The sequence below is a fragment of the Mchenga conophoros genome, linkage group LG12 (genome assembly GCF_057382185.1).
Source record: "Mchenga conophoros isolate Kocher_MC1m ecotype Shallow Benthic linkage group LG12, M_conophoros_male_GT1.1, whole genome shotgun sequence".
Taxonomy (NCBI): domain Eukaryota; kingdom Metazoa; phylum Chordata; class Actinopteri; order Cichliformes; family Cichlidae; genus Mchenga; species Mchenga conophoros.
In genome coordinates, this window is record NC_140537.1 from 25,649,954 (window position 1) to 25,673,506 (window position 23,553).

General features: G+C 40.4%; 2 protein-coding genes across 10 annotated transcripts; both read left to right on the plus strand.

The window, feature by feature from the left end:
• The first annotated feature begins 991 nt into the window (after positions 1-991).
• nim1ka (NIM1 serine/threonine protein kinase a) lies at positions 992-13,143 on the plus strand. Of its 9 annotated transcripts, none has more exons than XM_085294771.1 (8): positions 992-1,377; positions 7,277-7,374; positions 7,616-8,112; positions 8,637-8,951; positions 9,073-9,185; positions 10,447-10,568; positions 10,694-10,840; positions 11,536-13,143. In XM_085294771.1, exons 4-8 carry the CDS (start codon positions 8,638-8,640, stop codon positions 12,292-12,294), a joined length of 1,455 nt encoding a protein of 484 aa, XP_085150897.1. In that variant the 5' UTR covers positions 992-1,377; positions 7,277-7,374; positions 7,616-8,112; position 8,637; the 3' UTR covers positions 12,295-13,143. The 9 variants fall into 9 exon arrangements, with proteins under 9 accessions (XP_085150897.1, XP_085150901.1, XP_085150903.1 ...); XM_085294775.1 differs by having other exon boundaries at positions 8,053-8,112; XM_085294777.1 differs by having other exon boundaries at positions 992-1,332.
• Positions 13,144-16,765: 3,622 nt separating this feature from the next.
• creb3l3l (cAMP responsive element binding protein 3-like 3 like) lies at positions 16,766-22,859 on the plus strand. The gene is made up of 10 exons (XM_085294780.1): positions 16,766-16,914; positions 18,268-18,408; positions 18,635-19,028; positions 19,175-19,284; positions 19,432-19,524; positions 19,694-19,800; positions 20,562-20,630; positions 20,741-20,825; positions 20,909-21,002; positions 21,169-22,859. The coding sequence occupies exons 2-10, from the start codon at positions 18,268-18,270 to the stop codon at positions 21,558-21,560; spliced, it is 1,485 nt and encodes a 494-aa protein (XP_085150906.1). The 5' UTR covers positions 16,766-16,914; the 3' UTR covers positions 21,561-22,859.
• The last annotated feature ends 694 nt before the right edge of the window (positions 22,860-23,553 follow it).

Genomic DNA, 23,553 nt, shown 5'->3' on the forward strand with positions numbered 1-23,553 from the left:
AATACACACCAGGTGTATGGTGCATACATGCATATTGCCTTATATACATCCATTAGCAGGTTAACACAGCTGCTCCTTTATCCAATCAGATTTATCCACCAAGACAAACCCAATAAATAAATAAACATTAAAATAAAAGGATAATGGAGTTGCATATCTGCTGGATGTGATTGTGCTAGAAAATTCATGGCTCAAGAGTTGGGAGTTCGCCTTGTAATCGGAAGGTTGCCGGCTCGAGCCCCGGCTTGGACAGTCTCGGTTGTTGTGTCCTTGGGCAAGACACTTCACCCGTTGCCTACTGGTGGTGGTCAGAGGGCCTGGTGGTGCCAGTGTCCGGCAGCCTCGCCTCTGTCAGTGTGCCCCAGGGCAGCTGTGGCTACAATGTAGCTTACCATCACCAGTGTGTGAATGTGTGTGAATGGGTGGATGACTGGATATGTAAAGCGCTTTGGGGTCCTTAGGGACTAGTAAAGCGCTATATAAATACAGGCCATTTACCATTTACAAAATAAATAAAAGGATAAATTGGTATCATGGATACATACCTGTACCATATATATTGTTTTGTTTTTTTTAACTTGTACCTTTTGCACAGGTTATCCACAGAGCACAATAAAGATGTTGGTAAGTATTTGTTTTAAGCAAAGAAAGTTACTGCAGTTTCATTGTAGTTTTTGGCCTTCTGAAGTGAAGACTCTAAAACGTCAAATGTTTAGTTTATTTTAATTAAGCATTCGTTTTTAAATGAACGACAACTAGTGTGTCCCGAAGGCAAATATATATATATATGTGTGTGTTTGTAGGTATCTGTGGACATGAAAAACGTTTTAAGATAAGATAACTCTTTATTGTCATTGCACAGTCATACATAGTACAGTAGTACAATGAAATTGGAAAACAATGAAATTGGAAATTTTAATTGTCTCCTGCACAAAGTAAAGAATTTTCTATTTTTGTTTTCATTTAAATCTACATTTTTAAATTTCTGTTTGCGTGTTCATTAATCTGGACAGCCCACGTAGGTCTCCTGACCCTGACTTGAACCCCTGCAGCGTTAATAGCCTGTACAGCTAGCACGGGGCGTGACGCGCAGGTTAGGTTACCTGTTGTGTATCGCCGCATGCCCGGGACAGCTCCTGAAGTACTGAGTGAAGTGGTCCTAATTCTCGGCTCTTATTGGTTACGAGATAGACGGCGGACTCCTAGAGACGCCGTTGATTCGTCGGTTCACCCGCTCGTTCAGCGGATTTCCTTCACAACAGAGAGAAAGCTGCAGCAGAGCCGGTGAGCTCAATGTCACCGGGTACGGGAGAGGATGGATTTGGGAGCAAGGTCGGTATACATTGTCGCCACGGGCCCATGAAGATGCTCACCCAAGTAAGACCGATTCTCACATGCAGCATATCCGTTCTTTTGGGTTTTTGCTACGCTATTCTTATGATCATAAGCCTTGGGTAAATGAGAACTGGCCTGCTGCTTGTAGATATCGCTATCATTGAACGTAAATACTCAGTCATTAGCTAATGCTGTTTAAAATGTTTCCTCGATAAGTGGGTGTTGTTTGAAAACGTTGCCAACAAAGATGCATTTAAAAAAAAAAAAAAACCTACATCGAAACCTCAGTTCTGGCGACCCAGCAGAGCTTTATCTCGTTTTCTCTGAGGGTGGTTGGCTAGAGCCCCTACAGTGGACCCAGATTTTACTGCACTGGACTTTAATCTTTTCGTTTTACTTGTTTTGTTGTTGTTGTTGTTTTTAATTCTGTCACGTATGCACATGCATTCAAAGTTAAAGCCACCAACCCCGCTTGTTGGGGGTTGCACATTTATGCATGAAACCTACAAAATGCAACACTTAACTGGAGATCCACCTAAACTCTGTTCAACTTCTCATACCGCTTTTGACCGGGCTCGATTACATCGGGCTCGGAATGAATAAAGTCTGGCTCTAACACCTGTTGGTTTTTACCAGTGTGTTATGACGAATGCCAGTCATTTCCCCCAAATTCACCTTTTACATCATCATCTCCCTCTGTGGTAAAGGCTTGGGAGCACTGCTTTGCTTCCTTATAGCCTGCTCTACTGGTTTTCCTGCATTAATAATTTAAAATCTTCCCTCCTGTCATGTCATAAGGAAATGATATGAAATTAATAAGTAATACTTTTTGACTTTTTGGTTTGCCCCAAGGAGCAAATACATGGAAGATGTGAAAAGTTAAGAAAGTAATCTACACTGCATTATGCTGTGTTTTGCACACTTAAACATTTTTCTATCTTATAAAGGCAAAAGGAGGAAAATAGCCTTCTTGAGTTAATTTTATCTCCACTTGAAGCAAAAAAAGTTCTAAAATTATATTTCTTTTCATGATCATTCAGTCAGTGAACATGAAACATTGTGCTTCATGTGTCTTTCTTTGATGCACGCCTCTTTGATGTGCTGACAGTGAATAACATGCAAACTCAGACGGCTCTTTAAAGCCAGAAACATTAACGACCGAATAGAATTTAGATTTGAAGCACCAGATGCAGGATATGTTGTCCGCAGCATTGTCCTGTTATTGTGTTCCCCTCTAATGATGTCATGTTGACTTTGGTTAAGGCTCTGTTGCTCACCAAGATGTACTTGAATCTGCACAGTGCTGTGTATTGCCAGGCTTAGGGAATAGTAGCTCAGGTGAGTCATGCTGCATAACAAGAAAAAAGAAAAACATTTTTAGCATTTAATCACAGGAGCAGAAAAGTATATGCGGAAACCAATTAAGCAGCGTCTTTGCAAAGCAACTTTGTCAAAGTTATTTCCTTGTAATAAGTTGCTGTGTATCCTTTGAAGCCTCTGCCACTGTGCTTTGGACTGTGTGTGTAAATGTGCGTCAGAGGAAAGGGATTTAGAGGTCACTCTGGTTTTCTTTTCCTTTCTTTCTTTTTTTTTTTTTTTTTTTTGAATTGTGAAATATTTGCCCCATAGATTCCAGAGAGGCCTGCTTCTCTGTTCCTAGGGCCCATGGTCCCCATTGTTGAAACTCTTTCACTGTTGAGCTTTTCACTCTTGTCAGCTGTGCGCCTCTGTTAACACACTGGGGAGCTTTGTGTGGGGTGAGCTCGCTGTCTGCACATGTGTATGCTTTCACGTGCATGTGCCTGTCCGAGGAAAGAGTCTGTTAATGTGCATGTGCACTCAATGAGAGAAAATGAGATACAAGCGCGGGTGAACTGAATGAATGGAAAGTAAAGTGAGGGGTTTTTCAGAGAGGAGGAACTCTTTTTCATACAGCAGCTTTGTACCCTTCTTAAGTAAAGACACAAACAGGCATTTTTGCAATAGGAACCATAACAGATGGAAAGAGCAAGTAAATCTTGATCCACAGCTGCTGTGGATGGGCTCTTGTGTTTTCCGTTGTTGGAGCGTCTGAAGAGGCTGCTGATGCTAGCAGAGTGATCAGCAGCCGGCAGACCCTACTTCTTCCCTTTAGGGATCTTGAGACAAGTGACTGGCTGTCTGGTGAGTAAAGAAGGACTCACACTTGGCAGAGCTGATTGTGTTTGCTTATGAACGCCCAGCTGTTTGCAGTCTTATACACTTTCATACATTTCTATTATTTGTTTTTTACATTTGGTGCTTCAAACAAGTGAAGATTGCATTCAATATTAAGTCATAGCATTAACTGTATGGGGAATGCAACTAATTTAGAATTTAAAATATTTAGCATTACTTCCTCAAATAACTCAATGAGGAAAATAACATGAAAATAACTCATAACACCTTAGGTCTGTTAGTTTTTCTCATTATCAGTAACTTTCTTTGTTACATGGACAAAAATATAATTTTTTTTATTGCAATATTTCATTTTTCAACAACTTTTTGCAGCAACAGTACCTCAGTGCAATCTGAGTGGAATCCCAGTGCATTCACCACCGTGAACGGTTCATGAATCCGCTGTTGTGCACGTGTTGGTGTGTTTATGTCTTTCAGTCTGCTTATATACACGATTAGCACGGGTACTCGCAGGCTCAGTGCAACTGTAAATATGACACTGTGTACTCTCTTCCTTGAGGAGATCCAGTTAATGCCTAATCCTCAACCCTACACAAACACGTTTGGTCAGTGTTCATCACTAAGCAACCTGCTAGATGTGTTATACAGTGGAAGCCGAGGACAAAGCATTCTCAGTAAATACCCATTTATGGACCTTTTCTGAAGATACTCTAAACTCAGTTGCTATCAGTAGAGCCAGTGTAGTTTACCAGTTGTTTTACTCAATATGGCAAATGTTTCCCTGATTATTACATCACGTTTGAGACTATTATAGTGTTTGTAATGTTAAGAAATGGAAACATGTCTGTATTTGCATATATTCAGACATATTAATCAATCCTGTTCATTCAGGAATATCCTTAAAGAAAATGTCTGGACAAAAAACTGGTAATAATGGTGATTGGGGTACCAAAACTTTCCATGCTCTCCTTCATTGTTAACCAGTTTATCTCATGCATGGCTGTCCTTTAGTGTTTTTATTTACTCACATAAAAGGCATGTATTCGGCACATGTTGCTTTGTGCTATAAAGCGCGTCTCTCCTCCCTTAGCAAGTCCTTTTAGGCTGCCCTAGATCAATACGCAGATATTCATGGTTCCATGGCAGGAAGGTGTTTGAAAGCTGGAAGACTCTAGGCCTCACAAAAGAGAACCGCTTTGATTCTCTGGCGAGCCTTCAACACAGATTCATTCATTTTAATATATGGACAGTTGATGGAGAGCCTTTGAAAGCTCCATGATACACTAACCGTTTCTGTTCTTTCCTTTACGTACGACTTATTACTATTTGTTATGCCAGCACAAATGTTTTCTTTGGGCACAGTTTAATTAGTTTATTGTTTATTAGTTTGTTCAGATGCACCAAGCCCATCGGGCCGTAGTGTTGATATACAGGGATTTTGTTAAAAACAAAACAAAGCAGTCAAACGGGTGTAAATTGTGGATTTACCTGGATAATTGGAGTCTTGGTGAGTGTATGAGACTAGTCCGGTGTGTGTGAGACTGAATCTAAGTATTATGCCCATGGTTGCTGTAACAAAAGAAATTTAACACCCAATTTGAATTTGTGGCTCATTCATATATATATATATTTTTTTTATTGTTTTGGCTAACAGTGGAAGAAACCTCATCAATTATTGTTGGTTAATTGATTGTTTGGAGTCTCTCTCAGATATATACAGGGAGTGCAGAATTATTAGGTAAGTTGTATTTTTGAGGAATAATTTTATTACTGAACAACAACCATGTTCTCAATGAACCCAAAAAACTCATTAATATCAAAGCTGAATGTTTTTGGAAGTAGTTTTTAGTTTGTTTTTAGTTTTAGCTATTTTAGGGGGATATCTGTGTGTGCAGGTGACTATTACTGTGCATAATTATTAGGAAACTTAACAAAAAACAAATATATACCCATTTCAATTATTTATTTTTACCAGTGACACCAATATAACATCTCCACATTCACAAATATACATTTCTGACATTCAAAAACAAAACAAAAACAAATCAGCGACCAATATAGCCACCTTTCTTTGCAAGGACACTCAAAAGCCTGCCATCCATGGATTCTGTCAGTGTTTTGATCTGTTCACCATCAACATTGCGTGCAGCAGCAACCACAGCCTCCCAGACACTGTTCAGAGAGGTGCACTGTTTTCCCTCCTTGTAAATTTCACATTTGATGATGGACCACAGGTTCTCAATGGGGTTCAGATCAGGTGAACAAGGTGGCCATGTCATTAGTTTTTCTTCTTTTATACCCTTTCTTGCCAGCCACGCTGTGGAGTACGTGGACGCGTGTGATGGAGCATTGTCCTGCATGAAAATCATGTTTTTCTTGAAGGATGCAGACTTCTTCCTGTACCACTGCTTGAAGAAGGTGTCTTCCAGACAGTAGGCAGTAGGACTGGGAGTTGAGCTTGACTCCATCCTCAACCCGAAAAGGCCCCACAAGCTCATCTCTGATGATACCAGCCCAAACCAGTACTCCACCTCCACCTTGCTGGCGTCTGAGTCGGACTGGAGCTCTCTGCCCTTTACCAATCCAGCCACGGGCCCATCCATCTGGCCCATCAAGACTCACTCTCATTTCATCAGTCCATAAAACCTTAGAAAAACCAGTCTTGAGATATTTCTTGGCCCAGTCTTGACGTTTCAGCTTGTGTGTCTTGTTCAGTGGTGGTCGTCTTTCAGCCTTTCTTACCTTGGCCATGTGTCTGAGTATTGCACACCTTGTGCTTTTGGGCACTCCAGTGATGTTGCAGCTCTGAAATATGGCCAAACTGGTGGCAAGTGGCATCTTGGCAGCTGCACGCTTGACTTTTCTCAGTTCATGGGCAGTTATTTTGCGCCTTGGTTTTTCCACACGCTTCTTGCGACCCTGTTGACTATTTTGAATGAAACGCTTGATTGTTCGATGATCACGCTTCAGAAGCTTTGCAATTTTGAGACTGCTGCATCCCTCTGCAAGATATCTCACTATTTTTGACTTTTCTGTGCCTGTCAAGTCCTTCTTTTGACCCATTTTGCCAAAGGAAAGGACGTTGCCTAATAATTATGCACACCTGATATAGGGTGTTGATGTCATTAGACCACACCCCTTCTCATTACAGAGTTGCACATCACCTAATATGCTTAATTGGTAGTAGGCTTTCGAGCCTATACAGCTTGGAGTAAGACAACATGCATGAAGAGGATGATGTGGACAAAATACTCATTTGCCTAATAATTCTGCACTCTATGTATGGATGGATGGGCTGCTAAATTATGCACCTGAGTTTGCTTTGAAATAATACATGGTTAGATATAACATATAGTATCTAAGACAAACCATTTTTTGGACTCAGTTTGGTGGAATCAAGGTTTATTTATAGCGCAGTTCTGAAACAACTCCAGATTTACTCCAATTACTATTCACCAAATTCTGTCATTAAGTTATTTTATCTGCCAGATTAATCACTGTAAAACAGACATTTTATTTAACTTGCGCCTTGCCAATCGGATTCGCCTTTTCTTTTCCATCTCACGGGACATTGTTAGACGTGTGTTCCCAGAGCAGTACACAGTTATCACCTAATTACACTCTTTTGCACTCCCACACCCCACATCAAACACAAACAGCAGGAGGTGTGACATACTGCAATGAAATGATCAAGGTTAGTCATGCAGGTATTTCAGGTTGTGAGTGTCTTCTTCATCGCAGAGAGTAATGAGTATCTCAGATTTGTTTATTCTGGCTCTCCTAGCAACCCCAGCCTGCAGCACATTTGGAGCATGAGTCAAACAGCAGACGAAGTAGGAGCTTCTGCGCACATTAACAAGCTCTCAAGAAGATACTGCACAGGTACATTTGTGTTATCCTTTTAAAAACAAACTTAAGATGGAATCTAGAACAAATGTGTTTTTTCTGGAGACGCTTGATCCATATAGAGAGTAGAATACTGCATGCATGTTCTTAGGTAGGTAAACCAACATTAAGCAAAAAAAGGCACCAAAGTAAAAGAGGCTGTCATGAGCTTTGATATAGACAGAAAACATAACATAGAAGACGCTTACTTTTATGTCTGTCTTTTCCTTCATTACAGGTAACCACTCCATGGCTGCACCCTGACACTATCATCTGTTCATTCCCTCTGCCCCAGCCTGCCCCCTCTTATCCAGCTCCTCTCCCCTCCTCCTCACCCCGTGGCCTATTTATACCCTGGAGACTCGAAGCAGTCTATTAAAGCCCACGGACCTGTTCAGAAAAAGACTCCAGTAAGCCTAAATTCCCCGTTTATCTTATCTCCGTGCTCGTCACCTTTTCCTGAACATCCGTAAGTGAGGAAAACTAAAATATCAACAAGTGCTTTAGCCTTCAGATTACAAGCTGCAAGGACAGTTTAAGCTACAGCAGATTTTTGGAAATTCTGGATGAAGCATGAGCCTTGGACCCACTGATTTTTTTTACTCATTTAGTAGAAAAGCAGTCTTCCAAGTTAAACCATGCTTATTGGCTCACTTGTCTATGTGACTTTGGTAGATTTCGACAAGAACACTAAAGGACTTACTTTCTAAATGGAAAAGGATCACACATTCAAAGGTAAGTCAAGGCTTCTGTCGCATGCAAATTTGCTTTATCGGTTTTCATATCGAATCCATCATAGTACAGCAGAACCAGGATAGTAGGCTATAAGCATAAATTCAAAATTGATACTATCGTGCATACGTTTCGCGTTCTCATTTCACGTCACGCAGATTATGTCTGCAATAATATTATTGCTGTTGTGAACATATTGTAAAAGTGTGGAACAAAACAGTCTCACAGCAAAGTTAAAATTTATTGTTAATCTGCTAATAAAAATAGAGCACATATTGAAGTGGGCATCACATTTATGATATATTACATGTATTTTACAGTTTTAGGACTGGAGACACAAACATTATAGTTATCATAAGAGTTTAATCGGCATTTAAAAAATTACTTTGAAGGTGATTCTGTTAAGAAAAACGGGGTATTCAAAATGTATTGAGAAAAATTTATTTTTTTCTTTCATATTCTGTATCCAGTCTTGTATCAATTCCTGCTATGAACTAAGCCCAGACCGCCTTGTGTGTCACCTGCAGGATGACTGCAGTCTACCCCTCTGAGAGTAGCCCGGACGGAGCTGAAGCTGGGACTCAGACAGCAGGCTCTAAGGGGTCAGGAGCAGGAGGAACCACTGGGACCAGCTCAGTAACTGGGGTCAAGAGCGCGGATTCTCATGGAGACTCGATCCGAGGTTCCATTGGAAGCACGGTGGCCTCTACTAGTAGCAGCCAAAGGAATGCCCGCTGGAGCCGGCAGGACAGCTCTGACATAAACACAGATGATGAAGGAGCCACCGTCCGCCGCCTCACTCCCCTGGAAAGGCTGAACCTGGATATGTGCCAGGATGAAAGGTATGGTGATTGTAAGTTACTTGTTATATTTTTCATTGTGGTTTTTTTTTCTTTTTCTTTTTTTTACTTGCCAAATTGTGAAAATTGGTGTTAAATGCTTTATTATCTAAACTGCTGGCAGGTTGGTCCGTGAGCTAACAGTGGGCAGAAGAATCGGCTTCTACAAAATTCATGGAGAGCTCGGGTGTGGAAATTTCTCCCATGTTAAGCTGGGAATTCATGCTCTCACCAAAGGTAAACCCCACTGTGAAACGAATGGCAATATTTACAGACATTTGCACAGCGTCACATAAAAACATCGCCTAAACACATTGGAATAAAAAAAAAAAAACACGACGCACAAGCTTCCTTTTATTACGGTGGCTTCTTATTAGACTTAATAAGTTGGGTGATAACCTGTTTCCATTAATGGGCTGCAACACTACCAAATGTGTGCTTATAGCAATTTACTAACATGGCGATTTGTGCCTGGCCAGGGGGCTGATTCAGCCACAAAGAGACAGACTGTCTGCTGCCCTTGAACAGATGGATTGATTAGAGATCTCCAGTTTCCTTAGCGACGGCTAAAATTGCCGCATGCCTCATCAAAGGCTACAACGACAGAGGAAAATTAGTGTAGCTTTGTTTGTCTGTGTTTGTGTGTGTTTGTGTGCGTGTTCATGCATGGATTTTTTTTTTTTTTTTTTTTTTTTTTTTACCATTTAAGGTTTTTAAGGCGTTTTTACTCTGTGGCTGGCTCTGGTTCTGTGTGTGTGTGCGCAATGTTTAGGTCAGTGGTGTCATTTAGTCAAAACACAAAATGAGCTGCAGTGCATTTTAAATGCTCCTATTGAAAGCTATGTCACAGCTGAAAGAGAGTCTAATGCCAGCCTTAATAATGCATACTGTAGAACAATTAGATATCTCAACACCATTTTGCCACTTAAGAACTTTTCTGTATTCAGTTACCTGAGGTCTACTTTATGCATCTCTATGAATCATTTAACGGAACACAGCCAAGATATCAGTTTTTCAAAATTCAGAGTGCATTTGATCATTGTAAAACTGCATTTATTTATTCATTTTTAAATTTGAATTTTGATTTTTAACAGCGCAGCTAATGTAGCACTCTATTCCAGTCTTTTTTTATTTTTTATTTTTTTTAACCCTTTGCCATCCTCGGTGTGAGCCTACATATCTACTGAGACTTGGAGTAATTTATGACTGTCTAAGAAAATAAATCATATGACCCCCTGGAAGAATATAATCATGAAAATTTAGTTCAGGATCAGCAAAACTTTCATCTCAGTTATCCAGACCAGAGTGTTGTTTGAACTGCTAAGTGGAACCAGGCTTACAGTGTCTATCATCAGTCTACAAAAGATTTATGTAACAACTAATTTAAAATTTATTAGAAAAGTGATTAAAAACTCAACCTTTTTTTTTTTTTTCCCTGTGTCGAGATGTATTATGTGTACAGCAATCAGTGACCAAATGTCTCCTTTTGCATCACTAGACAAAGTGGCCATAAAGATCTTAGATAAGACCAAGATGGATCAGAAGACCCAGCGGCTGCTGTCCAGGGAGATCTCTAGCATGGAAAAACTACACCATCCCAACATCATACGCCTCTATGAGGTATTTTGGACTTTCAAGTGTCTTTCTAATGCCATTGTGCTTTTTTTGATCATTAAATCTATCCGACATCAAGTACTTTTCTGCTTATGTATTCTAACATATGTAGTTGCACTGTATGTGTTTAGGTGGTGGAGACTTTGTCACGTTTGCACCTAGTGATGGAGTACGCAGGCGGAGGGGAGCTCTACACCAAGATTACTACAGAAGGAAAGCTTTCTGACACTGACAGCAAGTTTGTCTTTGCTCAGATTCTTTCTGCTGTTAAACACATGGTCAGTGAATTTACGTTTATATTAAAATTGTCTGATAATATAAAATCTTGATAGTCGTATAACTTTGACATCTATAGTGCTGCCTGTTCTCTGCTGCTACGGTGACCTGAATAAGCCAGTGTGTTCATCTAATCCTCTAACCTATTAAATCTCATATGACAATTTCTGTCAGGGCTGAATGTTTGCACAATAGCTGTGTAATGATTCATTACTTGTAACCAGCACTTTCACTCTTTTCATGTGCACCGCATTTAGATTTTAGTCATTCATTCTCTCTCCATCTGCAGGTTGTCAAAGAATAAAAATAGATGAGAAAAAAATATTGCATTGTAATATTTCACTAGAATATTTAATATGTGGAAGAGCAGTTCACATGCTGACACAGATCGACGGAACTATAGTTGCAGCTGCCATAACTAATTCCTACTAGACAAAATAATTAATAAAGATCTGTTCTTGATATCAGGATGAAATATCCAAGAAGTAACAAGGAGCAAAACATGTTTTTTAATTCGAGATAGACGCGATGCTTCTGCTGCTGTTTTCACTGTGTCAGGTTACATGAACAGAGGTGGCAAAAGTACAGACTTTCTTTACTTAAGTAGAAGTACAGATAACGACAAACACTCAGTCCTTCCTCTATAGTTAGATTTTCGATTCTCATATAATATGATCTTCTTTTTGTTCTCCCACAGCATGAAAATAACATCATTCACCGTGACCTGAAGGCAGAAAATGTCTTCTACACCAACGGCTCTTGCGTGAAGGTGGGGGACTTCGGATTCAGCACACTGAGCCGCCGCGATGAGACACTCAACACATTCTGTGGCTCTCCGCCATACGCTGCACCTGAACTCTTTAGGGATGAGCATTATGTTGGCATCTATGTAGACATCTGGGCCCTAGGGGTGATGTTGTTTTTTATGGTGACAGGCACAATGCCATTCAGGGCGGACACTGTGGCCAAACTAAAGCGATGCATCATGGATGGGGCCTACATCATTCCCTCTTGGGTGCCAGATGCATGCCAGAAGCTAACCAGGGGACTCCTCCAACCCATACCAACTGACCGCTGTACAGTGGAGCAGATGATGGGCTGCGAGTGGTTGCTCCCCGTGGACCTCCCGCACGCCATGGAACCCTTTAAACTGGATCCATCCTACCTCGCAGAGAGTGATCCATCAGATCTCACTGAGGAAGAGATGGAGATAAAGTCTTCGCTGGAGGCACTGGGAATCACCTCGGAGCACATCCTGAACAACCAGGGCAAAGACTGCAGGAGCTCCATCACTGGTGTCTATCGGATTCTGCTACACCGTTTTCACAAGAGACGGGTTGTCGAAAGCATTCCTGTGGTAAAACAGGCAGTCAGACCCACAGCAACAAGTAAAAAAGAACGGCTAAAAGTGTACCGCAGTTTACGGCAGACATCTAAACTCTGTGCAATTCTGTGACAAAATTCTTTGCTCTGGAAATTTAATTAAGTTATGGACTTGGATGCATGGATTTATTACAAATAAAAAATTAAAACAAGAATATTTTCAGTCCAGTAGTATAAATTGAAATTATGGTATATAACCCCACTCAAGTCCTAAAATTGGTCTTTTCTTATGTCTCTGTAGCTATGTTGCTGCTGTCCTCGTCTGTTTTTTTTCTTGCAGGGACAGGAAATCTCAAGAAATTTGAAATGTTCTGAAATCTCATTTATCCAAGTCAGCATAGCAATGATTAGATGGCATGCAGAACTTATTATTTGGGTCATGCAGGCCATATATTTCTAATTCACACTTGGCCTACGCTTAGTTGTGTTGTAACAACAAGCCCTATGAGAATCACTGTAGCTTATTTTTTATGAAGAGACATAAATCCACAATATTTTGTTGAAAAAGTGGCGAAACATGCAGTATCTACACAAAATGTGTTTGTCTTAAATGTTTAATTGCACTTCTCCTCGATGCCTTAGTTTTTTTTTTTCATCTGTTTATGAAATCAGACAGCCTGGTTTCATTGTACTCCTTAATGCTTGTGATGAGATAGTAAGTAGAGATTTTACATCTTATATAATACGTCTCTATGAGATGTCCCTGTTCTTAGACTGGCTGACCTCGGTATTTTCCCTGTGGCCTGAAAAAATCCACTAGATGACATTAAGCTATGAAGACCAACTAACAGTTAGTAGTTCACATGGCAAAATAAAATTTCAGTTTTGAATGAAACGATTCTGGTAAGAGTTTGAATCTATTTGTCTTTTTATGATTCCGTGTCCATGCAAATGTGCTGAATGAAATAAATTTAAAACTAAAAATGCTGCTTCGTCTTCTTGATGTTAAAATTATTTAGTGTGTGTGTGTGTGTGTGTGTGTGTGTGTGTGTGTGTGTGTTTTATAGCTGTAAATCCAAACAGACATTATACGCAGTGAATTCATATCATTATAAAATAAGTTGCTAACATGCATTGTTGGCTAATTAATTTTTATTTAATTCAATTCAATCTTTATTGGCAGACTACATGTCCATAAAAACAAGACAAGAAACACACACACACAACTCCCCCCCCCCACACACACACACACACAACACAAGGTATAAACCATTAAATATATATATGTATATAAATAAGTATATAAAGCATTTGTAAAAATATAAAACCATAATATACATAAAACACAATTACTTAAAATAAATCAATAAATACACAAACACTTTAACCAGTGCTTTCTGAGACTGGATGAGTAACGGGAACCACTCACTGTCGGATCTGTAAGTGCTAAAATTATACTGTTACTCGAACCATCCAGTCGTTCTCTAAAGTTGAACATTAACTTTCTTAAAAGTGCTTTAAAAGTCCAGACACCCACAGCTACAAACATCTGACTGGCACTACCACTTCTAGGTATCCTGCAAAGGATTCTCATCGCATCATTATATGCAACATGCAGCTTCTGCATGCTACATTGTTTGTAGGATGACCACAAGGGGGCAGTATATAGCGGTGTGCAATACGCTTTAAACAAAGCCACTTTAACTGGAAGTGAACAAAAGCTGAATTTGCGTGCAATAGTATTTACCTGCACATAGAGCTTACATCGTTGTCTGTATATAGGGTTGCCAACCGTCCCTTAAAAAACGGAATCGTCCCGTATTTAGAAACAAAAGTACACGTCCCGTATTGAGCTAATAAGGGACGCACTTTGTCCCGTAATACAGTGAGAATCAAAAGTAGTCTATAAATGTTAATGGAATTAACACTTTGTTTGAAAACATAATTCCCAGCCCCTCTCCTGCTTTGTGACCAATGAGCTGACAGCACACTTATGACAATTCGAGTATGACAATTCAGATTATCTCATTGGTCGAGGAAAGGTCGCTTGCGGAGAAAATACCGGAAGACAACAGATGACCACAACAACAAGCATGGCCAACAGGGAAACAAACGCCGACACTGCGGTGCACGTCTCGGATGACAGTACACCTAAAGCTGGGCAGACACTGTGCGATTTTTTTCAGTCACGTTATTCAGCTCTTGCTCAAACTGCACGATTGACTCGCAGGGATTAGAAGTTTGCAGGTCACGGTGCAGGTCTCACACTATACGGCCCGATGCTCTGACGCGACCTGAGTGCTCACACTGTGCCAACATAACATGAAGGTTATAACAGAAAATCTGTCGCTCGCTCTCTCTGTCTTTCACTCACACAGACACACCACCATCAACTTTGCTAAATTGCTAATGAAAAACATGATCAGGCAGCTGTGATTGAGCAGCAGTGTAAATCCAACTATTTTCCACGGTTGTTGTGGTCGTGATAATTTTGTGATGCCACATCGAAAAGGCTCGGATGAGCTTTCCAAAGTTCTACAAGTGCCTCCATCACTTGTGTCCAGATCACACGCTGCACAGCCGTGCTGCGCCGTCTTTTTCACCGATGTTTACGTGTTTGCGCATGAGCAGTGTGAGCGGCTGTGGTGACACCCTCACGAGCGATTGATGATCGGGAGCTGGTCGTGAGGTGTTAATCGCTTCTCGTTACCCCACGTATACTACACGATGCACGATGAAGGCCAAAATCGGGCCGATCACCAAATCGGTCGCACGACTCAAAAATCGGCTCAAAATGGGCCAAAAATCGCACAGTGTAAGCCCAGCGTTAGAGCAGCAATGTTTGTTCCCCTCAGAGAAAGAAAAGAAAAAAGGCTGCAAAAGTACAGGGAGGACTGGGAAAAGGAAAACACCTGGCTGGGAAAGTGCACGATAACACCTATAAAGCGCACTGTACTGTGTGCCGGCGCACTTTTTCCATAGGCATGGTGGGCACAAGAAGAACATGAGGGGCGTGAAAGCTCGGGGAACCCTTAACCAATTTTTTGTCCACCAGGCCACGGCAGAAGCAGATATGGTATGTAAACACTGGTTTGTTGTTTAAACCCTCTGGTTAAGGTTAATATGGGCATGTGCGGTGAATATCAGCGCTATGTGGCCAGAAGTGTGATAATATCATTTATTTTGTGTAATAAACAACTGCAAGGATGGATGATTACAACAAATAGATGAATAATACATAAAAGTAATACATAGATGAATAATGATGATGAGTTAAGGTGCGTAATCATGGGAACAAGCGGGTTTACAAACAGGAGCAGCTGATTAGCATTAGAAAAGCATACCTCAACTGAAGCCAACTGTACTAAATGCACTATATGTGCACTGTTACAAGAATATTTTTCGTTCTATTGCTTTCTATTAATTTATATAATTTTAAGTTAAGCAGGACAGAGTTCTTTTAAAGAAAGATTTACTTATATTCTCAAAAGTTAAGCATGACAGGCTTCTGTTTAAGAAAGAGACCTGTTTTACTGTGTTAATGTTGTCATTTTGAGCTAAAAATAAATGGCTAAATGATCATTTGTTTCCCATATGGTCATATCACAAAGAATATGCATCTGCTTAAATCAAATTCAAGTCAAATGGTTAAAAAATAATTTCACACACACAAAAAAAGAGCTACCACACTGGGAAGGGTGAAGACAACTGGGTTGCCCGGCCCTGGCCACGAGGTGTCCCTTATTTATTTTTCAGGGAGTTGGCAACCCTATCTGTATATGTCATCATCATCATTCATTTGCTCAGTAATAAAGTGACCGAGGTATTTCACCTTTTTATGAACTTCAAGAGTTTTTTGTGCCAGTTTAAACAAAGGGAAATTTAGCTGTTTATCCTGCTTGGTTCTACATATCAAAACAGCACTTTTAGCAGCATTGTACTCAATGTCATATTGCACACCATATTCAGTACAGACATTAAGAAGATCCTGTAACCCAGCACTGCTTGGACTAAAAACAACCAGGTCATCTGCATACATAAGATGATTTATCAGTGCTTCACCTAATATACACCCAGTGTTACAGGCTCTCAGCTGTATGGACAAATCATCAACATATAAATTAAATAAAATTGGAGACAAAATCCCACCCTGTCTGACACCATTGCTGACACCAAAGGGGGCAGAAATACTGCTTCCCCATTTAACCTGCATGTTCTGATGAGCGTACCAGTAAGAGAGAATCCTCACGATGTATTGCGGAACTCCCCGTGTCTTCAATTTATCAAAAAGTTTTCTGTGGTTCACTCGATCAAAAGCCTTAGAGGCATCAATTTCAATTTATAATTATATATTTTTACCTTTTGACACCTATTTATTATTTATTGTTATTTATTTGTTATGTATTTGTATTTATTTTTAACACCGAATTTTACATTTACCAGATTTATTTATTTTTCTATATAATAATTCCTGGTCTATTTATAACATGATCCATACATTAGCTTAAAGAAAGCAGTGCAATTATCACGTACCGGAGATACAAAACTAACTCTATTTCCCAGAAACACCAAAGAAGACCACGTACTCATTTCCGCCTTTACGTGATGACGCAATTTTTGCCTCGTTGGAAGGTGGTTTCAGTAGGAAGCAGTCTGACGGTATACAGCGGCAGCTGAAAAAACACGAGTAGAGTAACCAAAAGACACTCGGACGCACTCACTCGAATGGTATTTCGTCTCTTGCCATCAAACGGTAAGGAAATTAATGCCAATCTTACCAGTTGTTGATGTTTCCCTGTGTTTTTAATGATACAGGGGACCACGCCCTCAGCAGAAAAAGATTATAACAGTATTATAAGGCTAATGTTAATGCTAGACCGGAATGCTGCTGATTCCTCGATGTTGGCCTAAGAAGACGTTTCCTGCCTTTTGACGATGATTACACTTTTGAGCTTCTTAAATTCATAAGCAAAAAAAAAAATCACCTACGCAAACTTCTAGCTTAACTAAGTCATTTCGTTCATGTATAAAATGGCTAATATAAATATCAAAAAATTATTAGTAGTATTATTTATATTATTGAATACCAGCACCCTGCATTCGGCGCACAGCCATTTTCAAAACCTCGGCAAACTGCAGCGTTCAAACAGTCGTTTCACGATATTGGATAAACTAAAAATTATGCAGCTTATTTATTTTGACACTTGATATTGCATTCAGACCCCGTGACAAAGGCATGGGGGGCGGGGCTTACTATAGGATGAGGTCATGATAAAACCGTGGCGCTGATGCAATAAGAGGCTACTATACGTGTTACCGGCCCCTTGTCAGGGAACTACATCTGCTTTTCATATACTTACACGGCTGACATGCATTCAATACAGCTATGCACCTGCAGTCTCCGCGTGGAGGCTAAGGCAAAGTACAGAGCAGCATCCAGTGGATGGTTACTGGACCGTCACGGTGCAATGTACCAACGCTGATGTATCAGGCGCACTTTGACCTGTTATAAAAATCGTAGTATTTTGTTGGGTATCAGCACTTTTACACAGCAATCAGGGAAGGGAAGTAATGACATGAACTTTAATAAGCAAGCTAAGTCACGTGGCTACAAACCCCCAATAACAGAGAGATTCATGGGTCATTTAAAAACGGTTTGATCCATTAGAAAACATAATGATTCAATTGTAGAATTAATTGAGCCTCAATTTAAAATCATTTTAGGATCATAAAAGAAATTCCAGTAGACTTATAAAATCCTATAGAATTTTATCCTATTAAAGCCAACCATCCATACTCCCTTCTTCTGCTTATCCAGTTCAGTGGTGAGGTCAGGGTACACACTTGACAGGCTGCCAATCTGCCACAGGGCTAACACATAACCATTCACACCTGTGGCCTATTTAGAACCAGTTAACCTAACCCAAACTCCTAACTAGGTGATCGCACAACTGAACTGTAATACACTATGAACTTTGCTGTTCTCAATATTCCAGACAGTGATGTTATACTTCTGTTTTAGCAGCATAACTTCTATATACATTAAAATGTTATTATTACCAGATATTAAATATGCTATCCTCTGTATTTTGTTGTTTATCTGCAGATGTCAATAGCAGAAGATCTTCCGGACATGGATGGAGCAGACCTGTTTGGACTGCTGTTCCATGATGGAGAGAATGGATCCACTGAGCCCTTCTTTCCTGATGGGAATGGGCTCATTGAGTCATGGCTGTCTGAACAAGATGTAAGAGGAAGTTAATGTTGTTAGTGAAATTGGTTAGATGGCGGTTTAATGCATTATCTGAAGTAACTAGGTGCTAAAATGAGTCATGCTTTGGAAGCAGTAATATAAACATCTTTGAGTCTTAATACCAGATGTACTACATGGTAATACAGCTTCTTAAAGCCTAACAGTCTTATATGTATGTGTGTGTGTTTGCTTTAGAATTTAACACACCTTTGTCTCCCAGATGCTGCCAGACATGGATACTGAAGATTTTCTATCCAGCTTGTTAGATGGAGAGGACAACACGGAGACCATCTCTCCCTCCCATTCTCCACTGGGCAGCGACAGTGGCATTTCAGACGACAGCAGCTCCGGGGCTGGAAATAACAACCATGTTGGATGCCCCAGTCCTCATAGCAGTGATAGTGATGTTGTGCCCAGTCCCAGCTACTCCCAACCGAGCCCGGTGCACTCCGACCTTGCCGTGACTTATTCAGAGGCACAAACAGAAAGCTTTGAGGCCTTAACAGTCCAAGCAGATCACAGCTACTCTCTGCTGCAGAGCGGAGGGAGGGATATGGACGTGCTGCAGAGTGTGAGGGCAGAGAAGCCAGATACAGATGTCTTCATTGATCTGGGTATTTATCATTTATTGAAGAACTACTGAAGCTTTAACATTTTATTTTATCTTAGAATTTCAAATCTCTTAAAAGGAACATGAGATGTGGTCTGTGTGGAATTTGTGGGGGATGGAAGATTTAAATGACTAGTCTTCCTCTCACAGATGACCTTGTGACTGAGGCGATGGAGGAGGATGTCAGCAGTGAGCTGCCTTGCACTTTGGCCATAGAGGACTCGGTACAAGATACAACAGAGTCCATCAAAGAAGACCAGGTCAGTTTCTTTTGCTATTCTTATGCCAGACCAGAAGACCAAAGAGACTGTATTTGATGTTTTCAGTGATGTTTGACACATGTTGTTAACGAGATAAGAACACACAGAAAATTTCTAAAAGAAAAACTTTGTATTTCCCTTCTTTAGTTCCAGTTTAAAGAGATTGTGCTCACTGAGGAGGAGAAGCGGCTTTTGGCAAAAGAAGGAGTAACCATTCCCCAACACATGCCCCTCACTAAGGTAATTTTCACTTCAGGTGTTTTTGATATCTCTTTAGTTACATACTTACTTTGTTGGGTGCATATTAAATTGGTCTTTCTGTGGCACAGCTGCTCAAAGCAGTTTTATACACATCGTCATCTGTCTTGTGAGCGTGGTGATTGAAAGCCTGCTCTGCTCTGCGTAACAGGCAGAGGAGAGGACTTTGAAGAGGATCAGAAGGAAGATCCGCAACAAGCAGTCTGCTCAGGAGAGCCGCAAGAAGAAGAAGGTGTATGTTGATGGACTGGAAAACAGGTGAGATACAAATGATAAATCAAAATCTTTAATATAATCTTTAATATATATTATCATTATTATTATTATATAGTCACTGACTCCAAGGATGTGGCTACATTGTTTTGTAATCAGTTTCAGAATATCTTAATTATCTAAATATTTTGACTGACTACAGTGGAACCCCGACTTACGAATACCCCAGTTACGAAGGCACTTAACGGCAATATTTCTGCCCGTGTTACGGCAAAATGCCCACGTAACAAAATCTGCTGGCTCTGATTGGCTGAGCCCAGAATGCCCAGAATGCCTTCCGAATCATGTGACAATCCCTCGGCTTTCGTACTTGTGCTTCGCTGTTCCACTTGAACGACGTATTGTTGTTGCAGTTAGCAATTAGCCTATAGCCTATTGTTCACTCAAAAGGCGCGATGGGTACTTCGACTTACGAAAACTTTCGACTTACGAAAAACCCTCGGGAACAAATTCATTTCGTAAGTGGAGGTTCCACTGTATTTCATTTTAAGCTCTCTTGTTTTAAACTTCAAGATTTTTATCAATATATTGATTCGTTTATGGCAGGACAGGATGGTATTATTGATAATGGTAGACAAGGACTTGTTTGTGTTGTTGTTGTTCTTGGCCAGATAAAATCATGGTCAATAAATTCTCTAATTGACTAAAATCAAATTAGAAGAGAAGAAAAGATTTTTAATATAGAGCAAACACTTGTGTGTCTGATTCTTGATAAATGCTAAATGATGAATTGATTTCTGTCACAGGGTGGCCATCTGCACTGCACACAACCTGGAACTACAGAAGAAAGTCCAAATGCTTCAGAAACAGAACATGTAAGAAGCCATTTCTTTGCTTCTGGGTTTTTACATAGTCGGGTCAAGCTTCTGAATCAGTTACATTGAACACGTCCTCTTGTTTTTGTTTGGTTTTTGTAAATAAACAGGTCGTTGATTGAACAACTGAGAAAACTTCAGGCTATAGTGAAGATGTCAACCATGAAGGCCAGCACAACCAGCACTTGTGTTATGGTAAATTGGCTTTTTTTTTTTTCTCAGTGTGAAGGTCTTTGTCATGCTCTGCTATTTTTCTCACTTTTTCATTGGACTTTCAGGTTTTCCTGCTCTCCTTCTGTCTGATCATCTTCCCATCAGTCAATCCGTTTGGTGGAAACACCCAAACAAAGGAGCTCTACACGCCCTCCTCAAGTGAGTTGTATATAAATATCAAGTCTGTCTTTTATTATATTTCAGCTATCCTTGCTGTACCTTAAGATATGCATGCTTTAGTTAATAAGATAGCTGATTTCATAAATGAAATTTCCGGCAGTGTCGCCTAACCTTTGTAAACTATCTTTTCAATCATGACTAACAGTCGTCTCCAGGAGCCTGCGATCACTGCCAGCTGAAAGCACAGATGCCGTATCCTCCTCTGAGGCCAAAGAAGGTTTGTTAGTTCACCAAGTAGAGGTGGATAATGTTAAAGCCATCTTTGCGGGCGGTCAGAAGAATCACACTCCTGACTACGAGAGGGTGGAACAACCTGATTCAGAAACAGGCGTCAACAGCAACTCTTCGGCAGACTTCCCGAGTCCTGCTCAGGCAGCAGAGATGAAGCAGGGGCCAGCCGGGGCATTACAGGAAGGATCCATCAATGGTGTAGTGGCGTCTGCTGTCGCATATAATGCAAAAGCTTCCAAGGACGCCTGGATAGACCGGAATCCTCCGTCTGTCATATTACAGCAGCACCGCTCTGATGAGATGTAGTAAGGACATGTTGTTCAGTATAACCAGCAGAGGGAGCTGTATTCCTAATGATTTGGGTGCCAGAGGGAACATTAATATTAAAAAAAGGGAGAAGGGAATAATGCAGTTATTCTTCCAGATATAAGATCCATCTTTTCGTCCATGCTTTTCCCTTCTGAAAGTCTTCTACTAGTTACTTTATTTGCACTTTGTTCTTGTTTCCCTTCTCCAGCGGTCAAAAGAAACTGGGGAGATATTTTCATATTTCAAAAGGACATTGCAGAGATTAAACAAATGCCTGCATTACTAGAGGGCACATGCTACTGAGTTAGCACTGAGAGCTGTCAAATTATCGTACAACATGTTGAGCTTTGCCTAAATTTGTGCATTTATTCACCAGCACAGGAATAATTGAAGTGAATGGGCAGTAGATTACTTAAAGACAGACATGAATTGATGGCCCGACTGTCACTAAATCTTGAGTGAGTTTATCTGAAAATGTCCAGCAGATCTCAGTGCTAACAAATGCTGCTTATCAGTGACTTCCCAAAAATCATACTTATCATAGCCATAGTAAATTATTATGAAAAGTAGTCTAGTCGTTTGTGCTGCAAACTAGTCAGCAACGTTTATGAAGTAGTAGAAGATAGAGTGCTTGATTCTCATAAAGCTTGATCACCGTGGTTGTTTGACCACAGTAATGCTTAAGCCATTGCAGGACATTTGGCCATTTTAAAGACTTGTAAAGTTTGTCATTATCTCCCTTGTAACAAGGGTATCCATGCTCCTTTTAATTTGTGAATGCTTTGTTTTTATGTTGTACAGTAAAGCGGCGCAAAATGTGATAAAAGAACCTGAATCCTGGACTTAACCGTTGTTGGCTAACCAACTCTGCCCCTGCGATCTTCTCTTTTATAACTTCGCTGCACAATTCTTACCTTCGTAAACTTGTCTGGAATATCTTAGCACACGATGAGCAGAATGAGGGGTTTGACTTATTTGCTCAGTAAACTTGCAGTAAATATTGCTCCAAAATGTTATGACCTGTTTTATCAGTGATGCATTTTTTATTTTTGTGTATTTTTTCTTTGTTACTGTTGGTATTGTAAATGGTATCGAGGCTACTTTTTGTTATACTTGACAGGCAATGAGATTTTAAATGTTAATCACTTTGAACAAAAAGCACTGGCATTTAGTGTAGTCCAAGAATGACATGTAAATATTAAAAAAAGTGATTGTAGCTCTTTATGTACATTTCAACACTTTATGTATAAGACATGTCTGAACAACTATAATAAACTTTTTATATGTCAGAGTAAATCATCATCCATGTCGTTGATGCAGAGATGCAGATGTGAAAAAGAAAGTATACTTTCTGAAGTCTAAGGATTTATGTCTCGGGACATCAAAAATGCAGAAAATGGATGGAAAGGTAATCATGGGAAATAAGAGGGTAGGTAGCAGCCAAGTGCTGCTAATTGCATGCAGTTGATTGACTGATCACGAGCAAGTTTGACCACTTGAGGTCATCCAGGTGTGTTTTAACACAATATCAAAGAAGAAAACCAAAAGCAATGATCTTAAAAGAGCAACTTCTGCTGCCTCTGCTGAAAGCCTCTTCTCTAAGAAACGATCGGGGTGATCGTGGCTCAAGAGTTGGGAGTTCGCCTTGTAATCGGAAGGTTGCCGGTTCGAGCCCCGGCTTGGACAGTCTCGGTCGTCGTGTCCTTGGGCAAGACACTTCACCCGTTGCCTACTGATGGTGGTCAGAGGGCCTGGTGGCGCCAGTGTCCGGCAGCCTCGCCTCTGTCAGTGCGCCCCAGGGTGGCTGTGGCTACAATGTAGCTTGCCATCACCAGTGTGTGAATGGGTGGATGACTGGATATGTAAAGCGCTTTGGGGTCCTTAGGGACTAGTAAAGCGCTATATAAATACAGGCCATTTACCAGGCCATAAGAAACAACATGGCAGGACAGCCAGGGGTAATGATTTGGATATAACCACAGAATCAGTC